The 25,791-nt window shown below is 37.9% G+C and overlaps 1 protein-coding gene across 1 annotated transcript in view; it reads left to right on the top strand.

The window, feature by feature from the left end:
* The window catches only part of FAT1 (FAT atypical cadherin 1), a 127,279-nt gene that overhangs the window by 14,058 nt on the left and 87,430 nt on the right, over positions 1 to 25,791 (top strand). The window contains exon 2 of the mRNA XM_012644018.1: positions 844 to 4,126. Within this exon, the coding sequence (XP_012499472.1) occupies positions 862 to 4,126 (3,265 nt within the window). The 5' untranslated portion in view covers positions 844 to 861. The remainder of the gene's footprint in view (positions 1 to 843; positions 4,127 to 25,791) is intronic.

Below are 25,791 nucleotides of genomic sequence, written 5' to 3'. Positions count from 1 at the left end.
ACGAGATAAGCTGCCATTATGGGAGGTCATATAAAACCACTGTTGGGTTTTTTTCCCCCTAAATTAGTTGTTAGAAGCTTTGTGTGCTCACATTACTGTTGTAGCATGAAGTTTGCAAGCTTTAGAGCATTTAATTCATTGTATGTAGTAAACGTAAACAATAATCATTACCTTTTAAACATTTGCTTGTATTTATTTTAAAGATTTAAGTATAAGAATACAATTTAGTTGTTACAGTTAGTAATCTTTCATTTGATGTTCATTATGATTTGGGTCATTCAAATATGAAAAAAAAAATTTTTGTTAAATTTAGTAATGCTAAGGCTGGGTGTGGTGGCTCATGCCTATAATCCTAGCACTCTGAGAGGCTGAGGTGGGAGGATTGCTTGAGGTCAGTGGTTCAAGACCAGCCTGAGCAAGAACGAAACCCCATCTCTACTAAAAATAGAAAAAAATTAGCCGGGTGTGGTGGCACATGCCTGTAGTCCCAGCTACTCGGGAGGCTGAGGCAGGAGGATCCCTTGAGCTCTTGAACCAGGAGTTTGAGGTTGCTGTGAGCTAGGCTGACGCCACGGCACTCTAGCCCAGGCAACAGAGCGAGACTCTGTCTCAAAAACAAAAACAAACAAACAAAAAAATTTAGTAATGCTGGACATGTTAGGAGAGTGTTAATACTTATATTGGAAATGGGTGGGGGGTGGAAATCCAAAACCATTGCATTTGTTCATACTCCATATAGATGGAAAATACTCTATTAAAATGTAAGGGTTTAAAACAATTTACACTTTTTTGCTTGTTCTATTTTCCCAAAGTAATGCTTTTTATTTCTTTTTTCTATTTCAGGTTCCTGAGAGTAAAGCAATGGGGAGCCATTTGGCCTTGCTTCTGCTTTTGCTCCTCCTCCTGCAACATTTTGGAGATGGTGATGGAAGCCAAAGACTTGAACAGACTCCTCTACAGTTTACACACTTGCAGTACAATGTCACTGTGCATGAAAACTCTGCAGCTAAAACTTACGTTGGACATCCTGTAAAGATGGGCATCTACATCACCAATCCATTGTGGGAATTAAGGTACAAAATTGTCTCAGGAGACAATGAAAACCTGTTCAAAGCTGAAGAGTACATTCTTGGGGACTTTTGCTTTCTAAGAATAAGGACCAAAGGAGGAAATACAGCTATTCTTAATAGAGAAGTGAAAGACCATTACACATTGGTAGTGAAAGCAGTTGAAAAAAATACTAATGCTGAAGCCCGAACAAAGGTCAGGGTGCAAGTGCTGGATACAAATGACTTGAGACCATTATTCTCACCCACCTCGTACAGTATTTCTTTACCTGAGAACACGGCCATAAGGACCAGCATTGCAAGAGTCAGCGCCACAGATGCGGACATAGGAACCAACGGAGAATTTTACTACAGTTTTAAAGACCGAACTGATATGTTTGCTATTCATCCAACCAGTGGTGTGATAGTTTTAACTGGTAAACTTGATTACATAGAGACCAATCTCTATGAGATGGAAATCCTTGCTGTGGACCGTGGAATGAAATTGTATGGTAGCAGTGGTATCAGCAGCATGGCCAAGCTAACAGTCCATGTGGAACAGGCCAATGAGTGTGCTCCTGTGATAACAGCAGTGACATTATCACCATCAGAACTGGACAAGGACCCGACATATGCAATCGTGACGGTGGATGACTGTGATCAGGGTGCCAATGGGGAAATAGCTTCTTTAAGCATTGTGGCAGGTGACCTTCTTCAACAGTTTAGAACAGTGAGGTCCTTCCCAGGGAGTAAAGAATATAAAGTCAAAGCCATTGGTGGCATTGATTGGGACAGTCATCCTTTTGGCTACAATCTGACACTACAGGCTAAGGATAAAGGAACTCCTCCCCAGTTCTCTTCAGTAAAAGTAATTCATGTGACCTCTCCACAGTTCAAAGCCGGGCCAGTCAAGTTTGAAAAGGATGTTTACAGAGCTGAAATAAGTGAATTTGCTCCTCCCAACACACCTGTGGTCATGGTAAAAGCCATTCCTAGTTACTCCCACTTGAGGTATGTTTTTAAAAGTACACCTGGAAAAGCTAAATTCAGTTTAAATTACAACACTGGTCTCATTTCCATTTTAGAACCAATTAAAAGACAGCAGGCATCCCATTTTGAACTTGAAGTAACGACGAGTGACAGAAAAGCCTCCACCAAGGTCTTGGTTAAAATCTTAGGTACAAATAGCAATCCCCCTGAATTTGCACAGACAGCATACAAAGCCTCCTTTGATGAGAATGTGCCCATTGGTACTACTGTCATGAGTGTGAGTGCTGTAGACCCAGATGAGGGGGAGAATGGGTACGTGACATACAGTATTGCAAATTTAAATCATGTGCCATTTGTGATTGACCATTTCACTGGTGCTGTGAGTACTTCAGAAAACTTGGACTATGAATTGATGCCACGGGTTTATACTCTAAGGATTCGCGCATCAGACTGGGGCTTGCCATACCGCCGGGAAGTTGAAGTCCTCGCTACAATTACTCTCAATAACTTGAATGACAACACACCCTTGTTTGAGAAGATAAATTGTGAAGGAACAATTCCCAGGGATCTAGGTGTGGGAGAGCAAATAACTACTGTTTCTGCTATTGATGCTGATGAACTTCAGTTGGTGAGATACCAGATTGAAGCTGGAAATGAACTAGATTTGTTTAGCTTAAACCCTAACTCCGGGGTGTTGTCATTAAAGCAGTCACTAATGGATGGCTTAGGCTCAAAGGTGTCTTTTCACAGTCTGAGAATTACAGCTACAGATGGAGAAAATTTTGCCACACCGTTATATATCAACATAACTGTGGCTGCCAGTCACAAGCTGGTCAACTTGCAGTGTGAGGAGACCGGTGTTGCCAAAATGCTGGCAGAGAAGCTCCTGCAGGCCAATAAGTTACACAGTCAGGGAGAAGTTGAGGATATTTTCTTTGATTCTCACTCTGTCAATGCTCATGCACCACTGTTTAGAAGTACTCTTCCGACTGGTATTGAGGTAAAGGAAAACCATCCTGTGGGTTCCAGTATAATTTTCATGAATGCTACTGACCTTGACACTGGCTTCAATGGAAAACTGGTCTATGCTATTTCTGGAGGAAATGAGGATAGTTGCTTCGTTATTGACATGGAAACAGGAATGCTAAAAATTTTATCTCCACTTGACCGTGAGACAACAGACAAATATACTCTGAATATTACTGTATATGACCTTGGGATACCCCAGAAGGCCACTTGGCAACTTCTAGATGTTGTAGTCCTGGATGCCAATGATAACCCACCAGAGTTTTTACAGGAGAGCTATTTTGTCGAAGTGAGTGAAGACAAGGAGATAAATAGTGAAATCATCCAGGTTGAAGCTACAGATAAAGATCTAGGGCCCAATGGACACGTGACATACTCCATCCTTACAGACACAGATAAGTTTTCAATTGACAGTGTGACTGGTCTTGTTAAAGTTATGCACCCTCTGGATCGTGAAGTTCACCATGTGCACTACTTAAAGATCGAAGCTAGGGACCAAGCCAGGGAAGAGCCTCCGTTGTTTTCTACTGTACTTTTGAAAGTATCGCTAGAAGATGTTAATGACAACCCACCTAAGTTTATTCCACCTAATTACCGTGTGAAAGTTCGAGAGGATCTTCCAGAAGGAACCATAATCATGTGGTTAGAGGCCCATGATCCTGATTTAGGTCAGTCTGGTCAGGTGAGGTACAGTCTTATGGACCATGGAGAAGGAAACTTCGATGTGGATAAGCTCAGTGGAGCAGTTAGGATTGTACAGCAGTTGGACTTTGAGAAGAAGCAAGTGTATAATCTCACCGTGAGGGCCAAAGACAAAGGGAAGCCAATTTCTCTGTCTTCTACTTGCTACGTAGAAGTTGAGGTGATCGATGTGAATGAGAACTTACACCCACCAGTGTTTTCCAGCTTTGTGGAAAAGGGTGTAGTGAAAGAAGATGTCCCTCTTGGTTCATCAGTCATGGCAGTGTCAGCCCATGACGAGGACACAGGAAGAGATGGGGAAATCCGATACTCCATTAGAGATGGTTCTGGTGTTGGTGTTTTCAAGATAGACGAAGAAACAGGTAAATATGTTTTTATTGCTCTAGTTTGATACCTCCTTCCATTTTTTTTCTTTCATGTCTGGACTGTGACTCCCTTCATAGTTCCCAGTTGATCTTTATTAAGACTCAGTATATAGAAGGGTGTACGTGAGGAAGTGTACGTATAGATGTGTATATTTTTGTCTGGTTGCTCTATGTAGGTGTGTTTATGTAGGGTAAGCCATGAAGATGGAACCAAAGGAACCTGAATGATTAAGTGGGCATAAAACAGGTAAAAGAACAGGGAAAAATTGAAATTGTTACCATTGGTACTGATCTCTGAGTTTGTCTTCTGTATTATCTATCAGGGGCATCATTGTGGTTTTGTTCTCACTTTGAGAAGCCCCAATCTGTTTTTTCAAGCTAATATGTTTGTAGACTCATACTTAGAACTATCACCATTACCATCTGGCATGCCCTCAGAGGTTATTGGACACCTGCAGAATTACGCAGTGTGCACAGAGAACATCATGTGCTAACACTTCTATAATGCAATCTACTTTACTTAGTACCTCCTCTAGGTTTTGTTTGTGAGGCAAGTGTAGGATACTTAAATGCTGAACTGAAAAGACCTGGCTTGGAATCCTGCCTCTTTCATTTGCTAATTTGTGATCTTGGACAAGTGAATTACTTCTTACAACTGACTTTTTTCATCTACATTATGGGGCATTCAAAGTTACTGCAAGATTTATGTGAGGATAGGCTGGGTGCAGTGGCTCACACCTGTAATCTTAGCACTCTGGGAGACCCAGGTGGGAGGATTGCTTGAGCTCAGGAGTTCGGAGACCAGCCTGAGCAAGAGCAAGACCCTGTCTCTACTAAAAAAAAGTAGAAAAAAATTAGCCAAGCAACTAAAAATAGAAAAAATGAGCTGGGTGTGTTGGTGAGCACCTGTAGTCCCAGCTAGTTGGGAGGCTGAGGTAGGAGGATCGCTTGAGCCCAAGAGTTTGAGGTTGCTGTGAGCTAGGCTGACACCACGGCACTCTAGGCCAGGCAACAGAGTGAGACTCTGTATCAAAAAAAAAAAGATTTATGTAGGGATAAAGTGAAAAAGCATGGGAAAGTTCCAACATACGTTAAATTTAATATCTTCTGGAAATGGTAGAGTGCTTTGTTATTATATTCTTACACCTAGAATACAGTTCTAAAACCGGGACCTCCAGGATAGATTCGTGCTAGAGTATTTATTGCTTTGTACTTTGCAAATACCTTACTTCTCCCTGCACAGATATTGTAGTGAGGCGTCAGTCTCCTTGATGGAGTATGGGCTTTCAACGGCAGGCTTGTAGCTCACGCATTTTCAGTCATCAGCACCTAGCAAAAAGTGCCTGGCATAGAGAAGCTGTTCAATAAATATTAAAAGAATAAATTACTAAATTAATGAATTTTTGGCTTTGAATGTCTTGCCCTCTGAGAATGATAGTGGAAATAGAAAGAAAGTGGGTAATCACAGCACCAATCAGTAATAGATGGGGCTCAATTTATTAATCTCATTGATGTTTACTTTCTAAATCTGAAAGGAACCGTTTTTATTGCATTAAAACTTTATAGCACAAAAAACCCCCCAAAATTCTTGAGTCAACACCCACCCCAGTGCCTACGCCCACAGTTAGTAGGTGTATAGCACGTGAAAAATACAACTGTTGTCTTAGAAATAAGTTATTTTGGAGGATGTAGTATTTTTACTGTGCCTTTATCAATTCAGTGGATTCTTTTTCTAATGGATTATATGCCACTAGCATGTGTTAGGTATATTAAATCTACAGATTATATGTCACTCATCTAAAATACCCATAATTACCTTAATTCAAGAAAAAATAGCATAATCAACAGCATTTGATAACCATTCATATGAAGAGTAGAAAGTCTTTATCATACTGTCTAATATAAATTAGAATTTTCAGGTACAGTGTCAACATAGAAAAATACAGAAAAGTCAATAACTGAAGCTGAAACTATGATGGGTTTTTGTAAAATTTTCTAAGAACAATCATTCCTGCTTTTTTTCTTTCCAAAACTGCCTTCAAAAGTCTATAAAGAACTGTAACAAGTTAAAGTTGAGACAGAAAATAGAACCCAATCTTAATTTACATTCCCTTCGTGACTTAAATTATATGAACACTGCCTTTTGGGGTTTTTCTTTCAAGTGAAGAGTATTTTTATTGTTGCTTTTTAAAGAATCATTTGGAAACTAGTATTTTTCACCTATAAATTTAAGGAATTGAGATATTTTTACTACCAGGGGAAAAAAAAAAAGGAAACAACCAACCAAATAAGGTGGTGTCCTGAAATAGATCTGTGGTAGTTTTGGGAGCTGAAGGGCAGTACCAGACTTTTCCAGTGGTAATTTAGTGGGAGGGCCGGGGGAGGTGTTGGCATTATGGGCAGTGGGGTTGGTATGTGTATAAGAAACTTATGCATTTAGGTAAATATTGAGATTTAAAGGCGAGAGAGAAGCTGGAGATTTCTAGGTCGTTTATTCTGTCGTCTTTGCTTTACAGAGGAAAATAAGTAGTATACAGTAGATTTATGTGTATATGCTTATTGAAATTGAATAAAAGTGATATGATAATATTTACACATTGGATCTGGTGTGTGTTACAAGATGTATTATATTTTTGGCAGAATTATCAGCCCAAGTTATTTTAGAGATTCCCGGCAACGACAGTGGTATCACAGTATAAAATTCCTTTAGGAAAAATCAGTGTGTTTTGTGCAGTAGAAATGCTAAAGTTAGGTATGCTAATTAGTCCTTTGGAGTTTGTCTACCTAGTTTCTGGGGTGCGGTGGAAGTGTGGAAAGAGGCATTCAGGACGCCAGTGGGGCCCCCATAGGAGATGGCAGCGCATCCCTGCGTGAGCTGCAGTCTCCCTGGCTCTGGGCTGGTCAGCACTTTCGGGAACTTCACTCTCTGCTCACTGCCCGCTTCCACCATCCCTCACTTGGTCTGACAGCGATGCATTGAATATCGGGCTAATTGATAGGGGCCTGTGAAGGACTGTTTTGGCTCTGGAGACCAAGAACCTGTCTATCTAACTGTTTCTTGCTTTTGACTTATCTTTATACTTCTATTCTTGATTGAGTAATGTAACCAGATTTTTGTGGTGTTTTACCTATTTCAACATAGTCAAATATGTGTATCATTTATATACTTTTCACACAACAGAGAACATATCCAGCAATCTGAATTTAGTTCTGTTTTTTAAGATCCTTCCTTTTCTTCTCCTTAAATCTGCTTAAATTTGCAACATCCTCTGAAAAGTAGTTTTCTGTCATTTTCTTTTTTAGAAGTAGAAATCCTATGGACTACCTAAAATACGTCGCCAAATATATAGTCCTGTTAGCTCTGTACTTTGTACATACTTTGTAAATGGCTTTGCAGAGAGATACAGTATAATTGCAGTGTGGGGGTGGCAGTCGTTGACTCATCTGCTAATCACTTGCTGTATCATACACTTTCCTGGAGAGGCCTCTGGGTAAATTATTAGTGAACTGTTCTGACAAATCCGTGCCCACATGATTACTCTTCCATTTGAGGTTTGCAAGGGTAGAGTGTTACGTGATAAATTATTTGGAAAGTTGGTCTTGTTAGAGAGCCAGTCTCCAGGGCTTTAATTAAGATTCTCCCCCTTAAATTTCACAACTTATTGTCTACAGTGAGGATTATAAAGTAGATTTAATGAAAATGTTTAGTGGAGTAAATATCTTTGAAGCATGTATAGTTTCATACGTAGGTTTTGGTTTGCCTGACGTAATTCTCTCAGCATTTACCTTCTTCTTACTTTAGATACGTTTTTGGTTGCCGTGTTTTAACAACTTATTAAGCAGAATAGAATCTTGAGCATCCCTTCTGTGGATCTGTGTAATAAACTCAGTTTATTGTTCTTGGCTGATGGGTACTACCCATCAAGTTAATTATTACTTGAGCACCAGTAAAATATTGCAGCTTTTTGTTAATTTTTAAAAGTAGGGTAATGTCTAGAAAAATGCTTAGCCGAAAGATTTTTTTTGTTAATAGAAACTTGCATTGAGGCAGAGTTTTGCTGAGGTCTGTTTCCCTGATGTATGTATTGTAATGGGATGCCCTTAGATACGTTTCATCTTCACTCTGGAGTGGTTTGGTTCAGTTTTGGCAACTGAGTGAGAGTGTGTCCCCCTTCTGACTCTACTTTGGGGAGACCATGTGTTTCATTAAGATAAGAACAGATGTCTAAACTTACTAGTGCTACATTACTCTTAGGATCCGGGTCCTGGTTTCAGGATTGAAATATACGTTTTGATGAAAAGACAAGGAACGAATTAATACGGAAGTATAGTCGTTGCCACGAGATAAGTCACCTTTCATGAAATAAGGGAGGGAAAATGAGGACTGCATTTTTCTCAAGAGAAAATGGCGAATTCTCCTTATGGGGAAGTGTTGGTGCACCACTCCGGTAGCACCCACTTGGAGGTCAGCTCCTGCCTCCCTGTTGCACACACACTGGGTGAGTGTGGCCGTGTAGTGGAAACAGAAGGGAATTGCAGCCCAGGCTAACCTTGCTGTTGGCCTCAGTGAGAGGAAAAATGTTTCTGGAGCTTCTGTCTGCTTTGGCGAAACTCTGAGTATTTTAATTATTTTAGTTATTCATTCAAGTTTAAAAAATCTTTTCCTCACTTTAATTAAAATACAGTTTAATTAAGTTCTGACTATAATCTGGGACCTACATTTGCTCTACTGCTTGTTCTGTCATGACGAGAAGTAGAATGTGGAGGATACCGATGGGCCCAAGTGTCCTGACTAAATAGTTGGTAAGAAGGGCTGAGAGCTGCTACCTGTTAGAGCTGTGGCCTACTGCGTGTAGTGGGACCGAGCTCCTCTCCTGGAGCTGGTCTGGAATTCCTCGCAGCAGGAACTTAAGTAGATACTGGTGGGAGGGCCGGGTAAGGAGTTAAGAAATTTGCTGGTGAAAGGGCTTTTGTGTTGCTTGCTCCTCCCTTAAGTGGCAGCAGCTGCTGTCCTCTTCGCTCTTTTTGTTCTCCTCCTAGGAAAGTTTAAAAGAAAGGAAACTTATTTCCTAGCTACAGTGAGACTAAACGTTGGGTTTTGGCAGAAATGATGTTATGATAGTTGCTGTGTTTGGAAGTAAAAATCTGCTCGTGTGTGTGTATGATTCTCAGTCAAAGCAGGGCATAGTATTAATAATTTCTCCTAGGGAAAGGCTCCTTTGAAGCAGGAGGATTTTAAGGTGAAAATAGGATCTAGTTAGAAATTCGAAGGAAGCTCCATTTTGTTTTGAAAGAAAACGGAGGAACAGCTGTTCTTTACTTGTTTGTATGGTATTTAACCAGTTGATGCTTTAAGTACTGATCGAATAAATCTTGTTCAAAATGGGTTGGAGTATAAAACTCTGTGAACTGTGTGATTCGAGGTCATTATGTTGTAGAGCAGAACATTGTGACACTGTGTAGTGCCCTTATATAATTCTAAATGATGTGCAAGTCCCAGGACCTGGAGGGTATGGGGTAGAACTGCTTACCTAAAACAGGCTCACTTTGGCACCTGTGCTTTCAATGGTAGTAGTGGCAGTGGGCATCAGTGTAATCAACCACAGACACTAAACTGAGCATTTCAGCCAGAGACTGTTCTGAGCATCCCGTATGTATTAATTTATTTAATTCTCACAACTACCAGGTAGATACTGTTATCCTTGTGTTACAGATGGGGAAACGTTTGCAGAGAGGTTATAGGTACTAAGTGGTGGCAGAACTACATTTCATTGCCCCTCACTCTTTTAAGAATAATCTAGAGAGATGCTCTAAGGGAGCCCATTGGAAAACTACCAGTTAAATGAGTTTCTGGGCCAAGCTGGGTTAGGTTGGCTTGGAGACTTGAATCCTGGATTTGAGGCTTGGTCTTGAAGGAATCTTGAATCTAAGTTTCTTCCAACATTTTTTATCAAAATGACATATTGCTGTTTAGCACATTTAGGAGAATAGGATTTTAGAACTATGTAGTAGTGCCATTAAATAATTTAAGATTATTCCAATGAAATGGTAGGTGAATGGAGGTGAGTATAGATAGCTTCACTGTCTAGTTGGACATTGAAGAGATGGACAGGTGTCTTATCTATGTTTGCAGTTGGGAAACATGATTTCATCAGTAAAAATGCTGCCTGCCTAAACTGTATGGGGTGTTAATTGCTTGGAGCCTTTTCTTGTGAAAACAATGTTTTAGATGGTTGTTAGGGTCCCAGCTAACCTTCCAAAGCAGTTTAACCCCCAGGGTAGCTGGAGCTAACCTAATTTGTACTTCCCCCTTGAATTGAGTTACTTGGAGTCATTGTTCTCTTGCATTGTGTTCCTTGATGCCTTGGCCTCAGCAGCTGTCCTCACCAGCCATCTGGTACGTGGTGGGAAAGCCCAAGCAAACTTATTGTCCATCTCTCTTGGCAGGGAACCGTTTTCATGTTCTGAGGATGTTTAAGGATTGGGTGTTCATAACTTGATGAATGACCTGTGTATATAGAGATTTAATATTCAATTATTTGGTCTGTTCTTTCCATATGCCTACCTTGTACGATTATAGAAATTGAATAGATTTTAAAACTTTAATTGTTTGTTCATGTTGGATTTTTTTCTTAACTTTTTAGTTCCTATTGTTTTGACCTTGTGGATTATTTTAGTTCATGGGACTGGATTTTTCAAGTTTTTAATTATTAGCTTGTATTTGGTGCACTATGTTATTTTACAGTTACCTTTATGACATTTATTTTTTAAAAAAATAAACCGTGTTGGTTGTAAATGGTACATGCTCACCGTATAAGACATAATCCCACGAAGCACAATCTTTCATGCCTTTGTTACTAGGAATGAATGGACTTGGAAAGATTATTATTCAAGGGCATATGCCTGTATTTGTTGAATTGGCAGATCTCCAGTTTAACAGCAGTGATAGTAAGTCTAGGAAACTATTCACATATGTACTTCAGGGGCCAGTCTTATCAATTAACTTGCCTTGCCAGTTAAACTATGTCATATCTCCTTGGAATATCTCTCTTATCGTATTGAACCTGTTTCATTGCTAGGTCTCCAAGTGGCTGAGTAACTAACCTGCCGAATGGCATTCTTTAGAATTGCCTTATTTATGTTATGCTGGGGAGACTCTTCTAAATAGTCTTTTTACTTTTAGACTAATTGATTTTTTTTAAAAAAAATAAAAGTTAACCAGTGATTTCAATAGTTACGATTTCTTGTGATAATTTAACCATATTCTCAATCACTGGCGAGCTTCTTCTTAATTATCATCACTATGTAATTACAGTTCATATTTATTGAGCACTTGCTGTGTATCGGCCCTATTTGGAGCTCTTTACATAAACCGTCTCATTAGATCTTCACAATTTATGAATAAAATTAGATGGTATTATACACTGTTCATGTAGATCATGTCTATATTAAATTATAAAAGTATGACAAATAATGAGATTGTGATGCATACCATACCATTGAATTTTGAAATATTTTGTTGCCCTTTAAAAAAAATTAAGTAGTACAATAGAAATCGATGTGGTTTAAAGTGTGATGCATTTGAGGGTGTTCTGGATATACACAGATGGTTTTTTTGTTTGTTTGAGACAGAGTCTGTTGCCTGGGCTAGAGTGCCGTGGCGTCAGCCTAGCTCACAGCAACCTCAAACTCCTGGGCTCAAGCGATCCTCCTGCCTCAGTCTCCCGAGTAGCTGGGACTACAGGTGCACACCACCATGCCCAGCTAATTTTTTCTACTTTTAGTAGAGACGGGTCCTCACTGTTGCTCAGGGTGGCCTCAAACTCCTGACCTCAAGTGATCTTCCTGCTTTGGCCTCCCAGAGTACTAGGATTACAGGCATCCGGCCCAGAGATGATTCTTGAGCAAAGGTGTTCCATCTTTCATGGCCTCCTCCTTAAAACCTTTCTGTGTCTTCCCATTTCCCCATTCCATAAAGTCCAGGCCCTCCAGTGAACCCTGTAACATCCTCACTGGCCTGCCTCGCTAGGTTTCCTGGGTGTGCTCCCCTCCTCCCCTCCCATGCACCCTTGCAGCCCTCCCACCCTTCTGTGCTTCCAGTCTCCCTGCTTTTGGGTGCTCCTTGACCACTTGGTTAGCACTTACTACTTCTCATAACTCTGCTTGATAAAACTTACTTGACAAGCGTTCTTCACATGGAGCTAGTTCTTTCCTTTTATACAATTTTTAAAAAACATTCTTGCAAATATCGTTCTAGTGTAATTGTTTATTTACTTGTCCTTTTCTTTTAGGTTGTCAGGTCATTCATTGTAGGTGGATTCTAAATCTTTTGCTTTTGGATTCATATAATAAGCACTCAATAGATACTTGTTAGGTTGGCCTAATAAGCCATTGTTGCCTCTCCTGAGAAGCCTTTCCTTAGAGCCTGGTAGTTAGCCTTCCTTCCCTTTCTTTGTTTCAGGAGCACTCTCTGTATGTTCTTCTGTTACATGCATGACTCAGGGTACTATTTATCTGTCTTTCTGAACTCCAGGAGAGAGTCTGGCCTTAATCGTCTTTCTACCCTTCTTGAAGTGTGGTGGTTGACATAGCAGTAGGTAGCCCTTGTTCAATGAACAAATAGATTGTAACATATAATAATTGTAGTTATGAAGGTTGAGCAAAGCTTCTCTTTTACTGCCCTGAATACCTATGTGTAGACCTCTAAATCAGAGATTCTTAATGTTTTTGGCAACACAGAAACTTTGAGAATCTTTTGAAGCTGTATATTCTCTCTTCAGAGATACAGTGAGTTGGTATAATACCAGGGAGTGTACAACATGCTGAACCTATATTTGTGGACTTCAGTGTCCTTGGATCCCTGGTTTTAAGTCCCTCTGTTCTAGAGATTCCAGGGTTGACAATCCTCACAAGTTCTCATGAAGGAAGACCAGAGGGTAAGGATAATAGTGATAATGATGATGACGATGATGACAATGATAATGACAAACATTTGTATAATGCTTTACAGCCTGCACATTTTTCTACTTACATCAATATGGCGCTGAGTAGGTTTTCTATTTTATAAGTGAGCTAGATAAACCTTTACAAAAGACAAATCACTTTTCCATCTGTTTATACATGTGCCTCGAATAATTCAAGTTAAACTGTCATTCAAGGCTGTTTCCAAGTGAAATAATCTGCGTTTTTTAATATACCTTTTCCAACCTTTTCTCTGTTTTCTCATTGAGGCGTAGAAGACAAACAATTGTAATAGAACAGATATAATAAACAATATACAGCTGTACCCTGGGGTTGGTTGCAGGACTGCCTGAGTATAACCAAATCCATGCATACTCAGGTCCCATAGTCAGCCCAGCCCTGCAGAACCCACGGAGAGAGGAAAAGTTGGTCCTCCATATACTCGGGTTTCAAATCCCTCTAACATTATGTTTCCTATGAGCCTTTGGTTGAAAAGCCTCATGTAAGTGGACCTGCGTATAAGTGAATCTGCGCAGTTCAAGGGTCAACCCCATTCTTAAGCAGCTCTCTAGGCCAGGATTTGGTCTTTAGTTTGGCCAGTTTACCGTGGATACCCTTTGTTGCTCCACTGCTGGTATCCCTTTATTTAAGTAAAGTAATTTGTCAGAAAATTTAGACTTCTGATAATAAAGTTAGCTTTCTTGACAGACTGAGTTTTTATTTAAATGGACTTAAAAATCAAGGTCTTTAGGATTTAATAAACCATGTTAAGTTTGTGAATAGCCCCCTTATTCACTATAGAAGAAAATGGTCTGAATAAGTTATGCTTATTTTTGAAGATTATTGTTTATTATAAGAGGAGCATTGAACAATCTTACAGGAAAGATGAAATCAGTGTATGTGTGGAAAAAAATATTCTGATCTGTGGTTTACAAGCATTTATAGTCACACCACTTCCAGGCAGTGTGTTTTTTCACCTCTGTGGAAAAACAGCTCTACCATAAATTCTTAGTTAAAAGATTCTCCAAAATCTATTTGTGGGTACTGCTTTTAGCTCTCTATTAATTTTTTTACTTGCGTTTTTACTCTTAAAGCTGCCTGACATCAAGTTGTCTGAGACACCTGAATTTCTCCTATCACAGTGCTTGGCACACACTTGGTATTCAGTAAATACTTGCTCAGTGACATTCATCTTTTGGTAAATCAAATAAATGTTTATCACATGACATTCTTTAGATTTGTTGCCTAGCTGAAGGTATTTACATATTTAAATGAAAAAAAAGATGAGTTTGCAATTTAAATACCAAGTTAGTTAGACAATAGAATAGAAACCAGTTATTTTTAAAGGATCTAAAAATTTTAAAAATAAGTGATTTTTCTTAATAGTGCAGTAACCTCATATAGAAGATGGAAACTGATTAGGAAAGCATGAACATGAACAGATACCCATATTTGCTTTAATTAGCTGAATGTTGTTGGTTTCAGAAAGAAGTCAAGCTAAGCATCATATCTACAGAGTATAAAATTTTATAATTTAAGGTCAATGACTTTAAATATGTGTTCTCCATATAGTATATATCAAGAATTATTTTAGCATATTTTTAAAATCTGCTTTTGTCGTTTGACTTCTACCAGAGTATAAGCTTTGCGAGGGCAGAGAATTTGCTCTGTTTATCTCTGTATCACTTGCTTAGAACTGCACCTGGCATATAGGCACCCAGCAAGCACTTGTTGAATGTGTAAAATTTGAAATTGAAATAGATCGTTAAAAAATATTAATGGAAACACTTACTAAATAACTATTGTTGAGAAAGACATTTTAAATTTGTTCGATGGGTAAGTCTGTTCTTTTAGCATAGTTAAGGGTGCTCTTCCACTTAAAACATTCACTTTTCATACCCTCCAAAATAATGAGAATTAGAACAACAAAATAGTAGCAATGCAGCTTCCTTTTTGTTTGTATTTTGCCTTATCTAGAAGCAACTTCATTTGTCAAATTGAGTACCAAAACCTAGAATTAGGAATTCTAAATTCTGTGGCTTTCCAGGTAAGTATGCCTGAGCTAGGCATTATTTTCTTGGGCTGTAGAATGGCAATATTGCCTATATCATCGTTCTGGATTGGAAAGTATTTCTTCCGTTTTAAGTATAAAAGATGAGTATCCATTTACATCTTACATTATTCAGCAAAAGCTTGAACTCTTAGAAAACGTTCAGATTAGTAGGATCTATTTTTATTTGCTAGTGTCATTATTGAAGAATTTCTTAAAGCTTAAAGAAATTTACTTCTAGAGATTCAGAGACTATTTGAAATTATCAGTTTTCTGTATTAAATTGAGCATACACGCGCGCGCACACACACACACACACACACACACACACATATCTATTTGAAAAGCTATTTGTTGTGTATTGTATGTCTCCTGGTTATTTCTGTTGATAGGTGTAATTTATTTATAAGCAAACCCCTTCTTTTAAAGCCTGGTTGAATTATGGGGAAATTCAGTGACCAGACTAATTTAAGGAGAATAGTATGTAGAAAAACTAAAAATATTTTCCTCATTTTAGTGACTACCTCTAAATAAAACTTTTTTTAAACTCTTATCTTGTTCTTTGTCTACGTTTCTTGCTACTTATATACACTGATTGTAAACCTTGACCCATGTAAATGGAAAATAACAGTAGCTAATTCAGTTATTCTAATTTAAAAGTAATTCCTTAGGATGATTAAAGGAAAGAAAGAAGGCCTTTGTGGAAGTTTTCTCTGCGTATTTGGGTAGAAATCATAGGAGAGGCAGATTTAGAGTTTGAGAGAGTGAGCAGCATGAGAGATGGGAAGATAATGATTAGGTTAGATGAGAGATTAAAGCTCAAATGGAGTAAGTGTAGGCAGATCCAAGGCTGAATTGAAACATTTTGTTATCTTTGGGCTGATATTAAGTATTGTGAAGGAAATCACAGAGAACTGTATAATTTAGGATTTTGTTGGAAAACAGACCGTCCTAAAACTTAGTGGCTTGAAACAACCACCCTTGGGTCACAATTCTGTGAGTGGGCATTTGGGCTGGACTCAGCTGGGTGTTTCCTTGGCTAGTTTGAGCTGGGCTGACTCACGTTCAGTCAGTTGATGTTGAGCTTGATGGCTCTGCTTCTGGGATTTGGCTGTGGGCAGGGGTCACTAGGCCCTGTGTCTGTCACCGTCCAGCAGCCTGTCCTGGACTTGTTCACATGGTGGCCTCAGGATTCTGAAAGCACAAGGAAAGCAGCCTGCCCTCTTGTGACTGAGGCTCAGAACTCACAGACTGTCACTTCTCCCGCCTTCTGTTGGCCAGTAAGTTGATTCAGCACCAGGTAGGAAAATAGACTCTACCTTTTGCTGAGAGGAGCTGCAAAGTATTGTATTCAATTTTTAGTCTACTAGAGGCACCATTACCCGATTTATTTCCCTTTGAGGAAATTCCTTTTGGATGTTAAAATGTGCATAAGAATTTAAAGGCTTTTGAAAATCATCTGTGAAAATATCTATGGTGTCTTAAAATGTTTCTATTAATACCTTATATAGTCCGCTATACTTTATATTATTAATACTACTAAAACATGTAATGGCATCTTCAGGTTGCCATCTCGAAGAACTTTGTCGTCTTCAAATACATCTTCAAGTTATTTTTAATTACATTTCCATTTAAGCTAGAACCTAAGCTGAGATACCAGGGGCATGCGTGAAGTCTAAAGATACCAAAGCCACATTCTTCTATTCCCTTCCTATTTCTGTTTCTCTCACAAAGATTGCTGAAGTGTCTTATCCCCAAGGAAATTTGAGAGTCCCAATTATTGCACACCATTCTAAAGAGAAAGGAACGCACACTGAGTAAAAGGCAGCAAGTTCTTCACCACAAGCTTTGGCCTGCAGATGTTGGTTTTGCTCATTAGCACCACTTCTCTTCTAATTAATTTGTCACGAAAGTGTTCATTCATTTATTGCTCTCCCTTAGAGGATGGAAGACCTGGGGGAAGTGAAATTGGAAGTACCTGGAAGATTTTGGAACCGTGAAAATAGAAACTGAAATAGGGAGAGAATATAGGAGTGTTGCTTTTGGATCTTTAGATTTCATGCTACCTTTGACGTCTCTGCTTAATATTCAACTTAAATGGAAATGTATTAAAAACAACCTAAAGATGTATCTTAATACATTTAGTATTATGCTAAATTTGCTTATATTAATGATGTGCAACAGATTGAATAGTGAAGTGCTCTGTAATAAATTGAAATATAAATCTTAGGGTTCGAAACAGAAGCTTGTGACGGTATTGACTCATGAAACATCCTGATGTTATTTCTGTCTGAAAATTTGGGGAGTAGATGTCTTCAAACACATTGACATATACATGGAAAAGGAAACTTGTGACCATCTTTAACAGAGTTTTTTAGAGAAGTGATCATTAAACCCCAGCTGACATTCTTCCCTTCAAAAAGATTAGAAAAACAAGTAAAAATAATCATCATTAGAGGTAAAAAATAAGTGGCCGCAATAAAGCATAAATATTTATTGTTTATTGCTTGGAGAAAAGTTCAGCAATCTGTAAATATCCAAATGAATGATCTTATTTCTAACAAAAAGCTCCTTCATAAAATGAAATTGAAGTTCTGTAACAAGCTTAGTTGATAAACTTCATTAGAAACCTAATCTAGAGGTTTCTAAATTTGATATTTTCGAGAATACTGAATCTTTAATATAGTTAATAGATCATTTTATCTAAGAGAGTAATAGTGGTAGCCTTACATCTCTATTAGAGATGATCCTGCGTTACAGGCACTTAGTACAATCTGTATAAACTAAAATAAAACACAACAAAATAATTCATATTCCAGAGTAGACCATAAAACCATTTATTAAAAATATTCCACTGTTTAGCATTTTATTTAGATACAAGTGCTCATATGAAAGAGTGAACTGATTTTTATGATTTATGTTAATACAATTGTATAAATTCTGCCAGTATTTACTGTTACTTGTTCAGATCAAAGGAGTTAGTTTAACAGGTTAAGGCAGCACTGCTTAATAGTACTGTCCATATATGTGATTTTATATATTCTAGTAATCACAACAAAAAAGTCAAACAGATGAAGTTAACTTTAATAATATATATCATTTAATCCAACATGTCAAAAAATATAATTTCACCATGCGATCAGCATAAAAAAGTATTAGACCCTTAACATTCTTTTTTCTCATATGAAGTCTTTTAAATCAGTATGTATTTCACACAGCACATTTCAATTTGGACCCATTTTAAATGCCCCTTAGCAGGTTTAGAGATTTGTATGAGTCCAACTGTCTTAAAGATTATTTGCCAATTTAAATCTGGACAGTGGGGTTACTGGGCTTTCTTGTGTGAATGGCATACATGAAACATTATATTTGACATACAGCTCCTTCTCTGACCAGGTCATTCACAGCAAAGAACCTGTGCTGGATTCTTTTAGGGTGGGTAGGGTGGGGGAGATGGTTTGGTTTCTGGTTGTTTTTACTTTCTCAGCTGTCTTAAAATTACTAGTGTTTAAAGAATAGTAAAATTGAGATAAATGCTTCATGACTAATGAATATAATTTATCTCCATAGTCTCAAGTATTTGTTCTTTTAAAAAGTTTCTTTTTGAAGAAATACAGCTGTGAATTCGACCATATTCTTGTATAATACATTGCAGCAACTAATGTTTTTTTTTTGGTATTAATAGCTATTAGGGAAAATATAACTGACTAGTAACTGAGGAAGTGGCTACTGAAACCTGAAAAAATAAAATGATGAGGAAATTCCCTTAATTTGTTTGGGTGACAGGAAAAAGTAGGTATGAGATCCTCTAATGGGGTGGTGATTCCAGTACTCTTTGCAAAGAAAGTCACATGATGCCGTAGTTTTCCTGCACTTTCCGTGGATCTTAAGAGATAACCACCAGCAAAGGAAGGCCCAGCACCCCAGGTGAGGTGAGGGGCCCTGGTCTAATCCTTTATGACTGGCTGGCACACTCTTGTGGGAAGAGCAGGTGGAAAGAGCTAAGTAGTTCCGCATGTTGAGTGTAGCGAGCATTGTGTGGGTGCCAGATACCCTGTTCTGATGGCATTCACTGAGGACATTAAAAGCCCATTATGCTGGTGTTGCTGAAAATTTATTTGTCAAAGAGGCCGATGGCCTAGATCCTGGCGTGGCTTTTAAAATATTACAGTGAAGCAATTCTGGTGATGTTAAACTAGTGTCAAAGCTAGATGGGAACTCATTTTGCAATCATTTGACTTGGGCACCCTCTTTGTGTTAATGGATGTGGAAACCGGACCTAACAGTTAATTTCAAAACAGAATTTTGTTTTCAATTAAAAATTGTCCAGTGATAACTTTTGTAAAATTCTGAGTAAATCAGGTGTCTTTACCCAGGATAAACATCTATTATTGAAGTTGGCCCATTTAAATTGCTTTTGGGGGCATATTTTGGATTGGTAGCATAATTCTGATTTGATTTGATCTGAAACATCTCTATATGAAAGTATACGACATCTTAAAATAACATTTTACAGAATAATTTTTCAAAAGATTTGTTTAGACTGGATCCACCATTTCCAAGTGAAGCAAAACCTTTTTAATGAGCTAACAAGTTCTGTGGGTTTCCAAAATTGTTAACATGTATAGTATAATTAATTCAAAACCCATATTTTTCACACTTTTCTTTGGAATTAAGGGGCATTAATGAAAAGCAGTTCTGTAAACTTTATCTTTGTGTTGTGATCTGTTTATTTTCAGAGTTAAAAAGATCACATTTTCAGGTTTATAGAATTTTCCATGTAAAATTTGGATGTGCACCCTAGGATTTTTTTCAGTTATATTTATTTTTGTCATGATACTTTTCATGTCATTGGGTTTAAATGAACACAGACTATTAAAATCTACTGTGCCACATTGTCACTGCTACCTTTGTGTCTCACAGATCTACCTGTTTCCATTTGGGCTTCAGCAGTTTCACATCAAAAGTTGTGAATGAAGCTTAAGTACATATGTTTATTTTGTGCTGGCTGTTGGCGGGGAAATCTGCTGTAGCAGCGGAAGGGGTTTTTTGTTTTTTTTTTAAACTCCTGCTGGGTGAACCATCACTGTGACAGGTAAATAGAATTCCTCAATAAAGCTTGAACTCCCTCCCCCTTCATTTCTTCAGGACTGTTGAATGTAGGGATTGTCTTGCTTGCAACCCTATTGATTAGGTCACAGCCTGGTCTGCAGAAAACTGAACTGCCCAGGGGCCATCTCACTGTGGGGGATTTGCTAAAGCCCGTGTGAAAGGACCACGTGGGGTCTCGCAATTACCTTATGAACAGGAATCAGTTCAGGCAGCAGATCCATATTAAGGACCTATTAACTTCTACTGGCTTCTCTTTGAGTTGAAAAGCACTTGGGAGCAAAGGAATAATAAAAGGAAATTATTACCAAAGCCACTGAAGGTGCATCTTGCCTTATCTCTGTGGGTGCATCTGTTGAGTTGCAAATTTATTTCCTGCTGGGACATCTGCTTAGCTTTAGAAGTCTCCCTTAAGGTCATGAAAAGGGAGTTTGAAAATGATGACACAATGTTGGTTTTTTTTCTTGAAGCATGGACTCTCTGTAGCATTTGGGCAAAATTAGCTGAGAACTCCCCTCATTTTAAAAATGATCTTTATTTTCCAATGAAAAATATGTATAGTCCTCGTAGAAGTCGAGGAAAATGTAGACTGTTGTAAAGAAGAAAGAAAAAAACTTCTTTAAATTCCACTGCCTAGAGCACTGTTAATGTTTTCCTAATTTGTGTGTACAGGGACAAACACACCTCTCCAGTGCTGGGTATGGGATTTTTATTATAAAAAGATGAATTTGTACTGCGCATGTTGTTTTACTGAATACCACTTAATATATCCAGAGCTTTTTCTGATTCGTAAGTAAAGAATGTGATTTTTGATAATATGCTATGCCATCACAGAAGTAAACTGTTATATGAATATCTCATATCTGAAATGCTTGGGAGGAAAAGTGTTTGGAATTTCTTTGGATTTTGGAATATTTACATTACAACAGTTTAGCATCCCAAATCTGGAAAGTTAAAATCCAAAGTGCTCCAATGAACATTTTCTTTGAGTATCATATTGGTGCTCAAAAAGTTACAGATTTTGGAGCATTTTAGATTTTTGGATTGGGGATGTTCTACCCGTATATATGACAATACCCAGTTTTTGAACATTTAGTTCCTTGTTTGTATCTGTGTTGCCCTAGCATAAATTCCAGGAAGCGAAACCACTGGGTCAAAGGGAATAAAAATTTGAAAAGCTTCATTTCTGACCAACAATAAAACTTCCATCAGCAGTTTGAGAGTGCTCATTTCTCTGCATTCTTGCTGCCACTGAGTATTTAGATTTACAAACAAAAAACAAAATGGTGCTAGTTTTGTAGGTGAAAAAAATTACATCAGGGAGCTATTATAATTGAAACAGTGGTTGTTAATTTTGTGGGTGTGTGTTTGAAAATTCTGGTTTTTATAAACCAACTTTTTGGGATACTATTCTCTGATTTAACTTACCTTTTTTTTTTTTTTTTTTATACAGGGAATTGATCGGTTTCCCGGGCTAGAGTGCCGTGGCGTCAGCCTAGCTCACAGCAACATATGTTTTCTCGGATAAGTGATATGTCATTGTGGTTTTTTTTTTTTTTTTGTCTCATCCCTAGTGGCATTTAAGGCTAATTTTTTTACATTATTTTTTTTTAAGTGTCTTCTATGTGCCAGATAAAGGTTCTTGGTGGGAGGGCTATAAAATGGGGTTTTACTTTTCATTTCACTTCGTTAGATACTGTTTACCCTATAAAATCGTAGATTTAGCACAAATTTTTAGTTTTAGTTGCTATGAGTCTTTTCAAATAAAAAATGTAGTTTTACTGTTAAAAAACCAAGAATGTAAGTTCTCTCCTCCTTCCATAAGTGGTCCTTCTAAAGTAATTCACTGTCCTGTGTCCATAGTTAATATACATTCAGCAGTTTAATGTTTGAATCAAAACAAATATCTTCGTGGAATGATTTGAGAACAGATTATCAAGGATCTGATCAGGCAATAAGCAATTCCTTGGCAGCTGTTAACTCATTAGGAACTTGGGAAACAGTAGGAGGCAGATAGAAGACATAGGGCTCTATTCACAACATAACTGGGTAAAGAACAGTTAAAAAAAAAAACAGCAAAGTGACAAAAAAATTTTTAAGTTGGTGACTTAGACATTAGATTCAAGAATTAAAAATTAAAATGAGATTTGTAATTTAGGCAGTGAGCAGCATTTCAGCAAATTAGGCCCAGATGTTGTGGAGTTACTGTATTGATTTAAATATGCTGAGGTGATTTCATTGAGCCTCTGGAAAAGAGAACACTTGTTCAGAAATTAACAAATATTTTATTCTTTGTTAGCTTCATATTGCATACTTATTAATATATAATTCGAGTAAGTCATAAAAACTGCATTTTAGGGTCTAATTTACCAATAAAATGATAAAGGTGGAAGTATGCAGAAAAAAAAAATTTCTGCACGTTTTCTTCAGAATTTGGATGGAGAAGAAAATTCACAAATAATTATGGTATGTGCAAACTTTCTGCCTTCCCACACCAAGGGAGACTCATTCTAAAGGCACCAGTACTGAATAGATGCATCTTTAATCATCTGGAAGTAAGAAATCCATTATTTTTCTTAACCAGACAGTAGTTGTCTGTTTTAATGGAACAGTTGGTTGGTTACAGCTCTTCAAGGCTTTATTTCCCAATACTCACTTCCCATAGATACTTGAGTTGAGCTTTAGGGATTGTCATAAGTGAGTCAGAGTCAAAGGATTTTGAGTAGGAATTTGAGGTTGGTTAATTTATTTTGGTCTAGAGTTAACTAAGGGAAGTAGATGCCCTTATATAGCAGATTCCCACAGCTTCGGTGCTTGGAGTTTGTTGGATGCTTAGAAATTGACTTTTACCTGGAAATCCCTAAGGAAAACTTTGGTATGTTCTGGTGCAACCTACCAAATAGGGGAGAGTTCAGAATCTGTTAAAGTTCTCTTTTTCAGTAGAGAGAACAATGCTGCTTACCTTAGTTGAAGGGAGTAAAACAGTCTCTTGTAGAAGTTAACATGATACCTTTACTGTCTTTTACAGTAACCAAATGTATGTTGGCTTTAGAGAAATCAGAGTTATGTTTTAATTATAGAAAACCATATATAGAAAGCATTATGCAGGTTGAAAATAACTACTGGTAAAATGCTTGGAAAAGTTAAAGGAACCTCTGAGATGTTCAGTGGAAAAGTTTACTGGAGTAAAAAAATATTGATTGTATAATCCTAACCTAAGGAATAATCAGAAACACTAAAGCAATCCAGGCCCTATATGCTGGTTATAGAATCTGTGAATTTAAGAAAATCTTAATGAAGATGTTTTATTGGAAGTGGGAATTTTTAGGCCTTCATGTATTTTATGTTATTATTAAAAATAGCAGAATTTGGCTTACGTACTTTGCTCTCACTGTAGTGGTCATTTAATGTTCTCTGATTGCAGTTCCATTTACCGTCAACTATTTGAAATTTTATCAAACAGCACAGAAACGCTTCATTATGGCTTATTCATTCATGAAATTTAAGGCTTATTCTTCTTTGCCTATGAGAAGAGCTTCTTGTGAATGCCTTTTGCCTTTCTGGAATGCTTTGTTTGATCTAAGTGGAATGCCCTTGGAGTGCCCTTCCTGTCAAGAAAGAAAGGTGAGGTGAATCAAAGCGATGCCAGATAAGACAGGAATGTGTGCCTCCTTGGTTTTGGCTTTGAGGCTGACTGTATACTTTGCCTTTCCTGCCCAAGGGATTAGGGAGGGCACTGGCTGACATTTTCCCTTTTAGATACAGTAAAGTGGGACTTGCCTACTTAATTCCTGAATTCATAACTTGATTTTTGATATAAAAGGAGTTATCAAAATAAGAGACTGAGATTTCCAGTTAGTCAAAACTGAACAGAGAAGAGTGAATGAAAACACACCTTCTTTGTTCAATATGTTACCCTATCCAAAGGTTACCCTGTTTACATTTGTTAAATTTTTGTTACCCTATTCAAATTATTTGTCTAAAAATGTTTCACTGTGCTTTCATTAATACCGATGGGGTAAAAGGACATGTGGTTTTTTCCCCCATTACCCCCCAAATTAATTATTAACATATGGGTCATTCCCTTATGAGAAGAATATCGATGCTTTGGAAACTACATGGTAATTATTTAAAGTTTTATAAAGAAGTTTGGTAGCTATTTTATTCTGTTGAAAATGAGCCAAGTGTCAGTTCCACTTTCTGTGGGTCGGAATGTTCAGGTGTGGAAGGCAGGCGCGGGCTTCCAGGGAGGAGCACTGTGCACAGTCGCTGGGGAGTCTTGTCTGAGAGCCAACAGGAACTCTACGAAAGCAGTTCTCCCTCACAGCTACTGTCCTGGCCTTGTAAAGCATTCATTGCAGTGTCTGGCACGGAAGCACTGCTGTGTACTGTGCAGTGGAACCTCAGTCTGGGATTGGATGTAGTTATAATTGGAGGGGAGGTTCAGTCTAGATGACACAGTTTTTTTAAAAAAGGAGATAATGTAGTTAAATACACATAGTTCATAATGACCTAATTGAGTAGGTAGGTAAGACTCCTAGGTAATGAAGAATTTCTTACAGATTTCATATGTTCTTAAATAGAACAAACATGACAAATTCTAGCTTAGTTTCTTAAGTAAGCATATGTTTATAGTTCTATTTAGTTAATTTGCTTATTCTATTATTTACATAACTGAATTATGTAATGCCTATGAAGTGGTCAGTGGTGTACTGTAACTATTGAAAACAACTGGAAAACTCAATTTTATTAAATTTTATATACAGTATTTTGTGATTAAAAAAATTTCTCTGAAGATTTTGGGGGTCACTGAGGGAGTTTATCCATTTTTAGATTTCTCACAAGGATTACAGATTGCCAAATTAAGTAATAATATGGATTAATAACTCCAGAGAGAGTAGAAAGAATGGTTGAAACTATAAATTCTGGTGATCCTTGTTGGATCCATGACCATAGGGAGAACCAGTTTATTGGACTAGTCTAGAACCCCAGGAGAGGAGGGTGTGGGGAAATGAGAGTGTGGGGAGGTGAAGGGTGGCACGTGTACCTGCTCAGAAGGGCTGCATGTGAGCAGTTTTGGGTCCTGCTGTAGGTCCCTGAAGGAGAAGCCTTGGGGCAGTTTCACAGAAGTCAGATTCAGAGGATGAAAGAAGGCTTGGATGAAGAGCTCATTCATGCATGCATTCATTCATGCATTCATGCGGTAATTGATGTTTATTGACCACCACCTGCATGCCAGAACCTGCTCTCAGTGCTGGGATTCCACGATATACAAGGTAGACAGTGCTCTCGTCTTCAGAGAGCTTTCCTTCTGGAGAGAGGAGACAGGTATTAAACGAGTAGATAAGGAAGTAAGCACACATAGTTTCAGCTTGGAAGTGCTGTGGAAAGAAATACAGGGCATGTGTTAGTGGGTCTTTCTGCAGGATGTGCGTGGCCTTCTTTAGATCGAGTGGCCAGGAAGGATTTCTAAGGAGGAAATACAAGGGCTGTCCAGAAAGGATTGATCCAGCCATGTAACTGTTCTTTTTTTTTTTTTTTT

The sequence above is a fragment of the Propithecus coquereli genome, unplaced genomic scaffold (genome assembly GCF_000956105.1).
Source record: "Propithecus coquereli isolate 6110/MARCELLA unplaced genomic scaffold, Pcoq_1.0 Scaffold203, whole genome shotgun sequence".
Classification (NCBI taxonomy): domain Eukaryota; kingdom Metazoa; phylum Chordata; class Mammalia; order Primates; family Indriidae; genus Propithecus; species Propithecus coquereli.
Note: the sequence above shows the minus strand (reverse complement) of the source record. Positions and strands in the feature narration are given on the sequence as shown.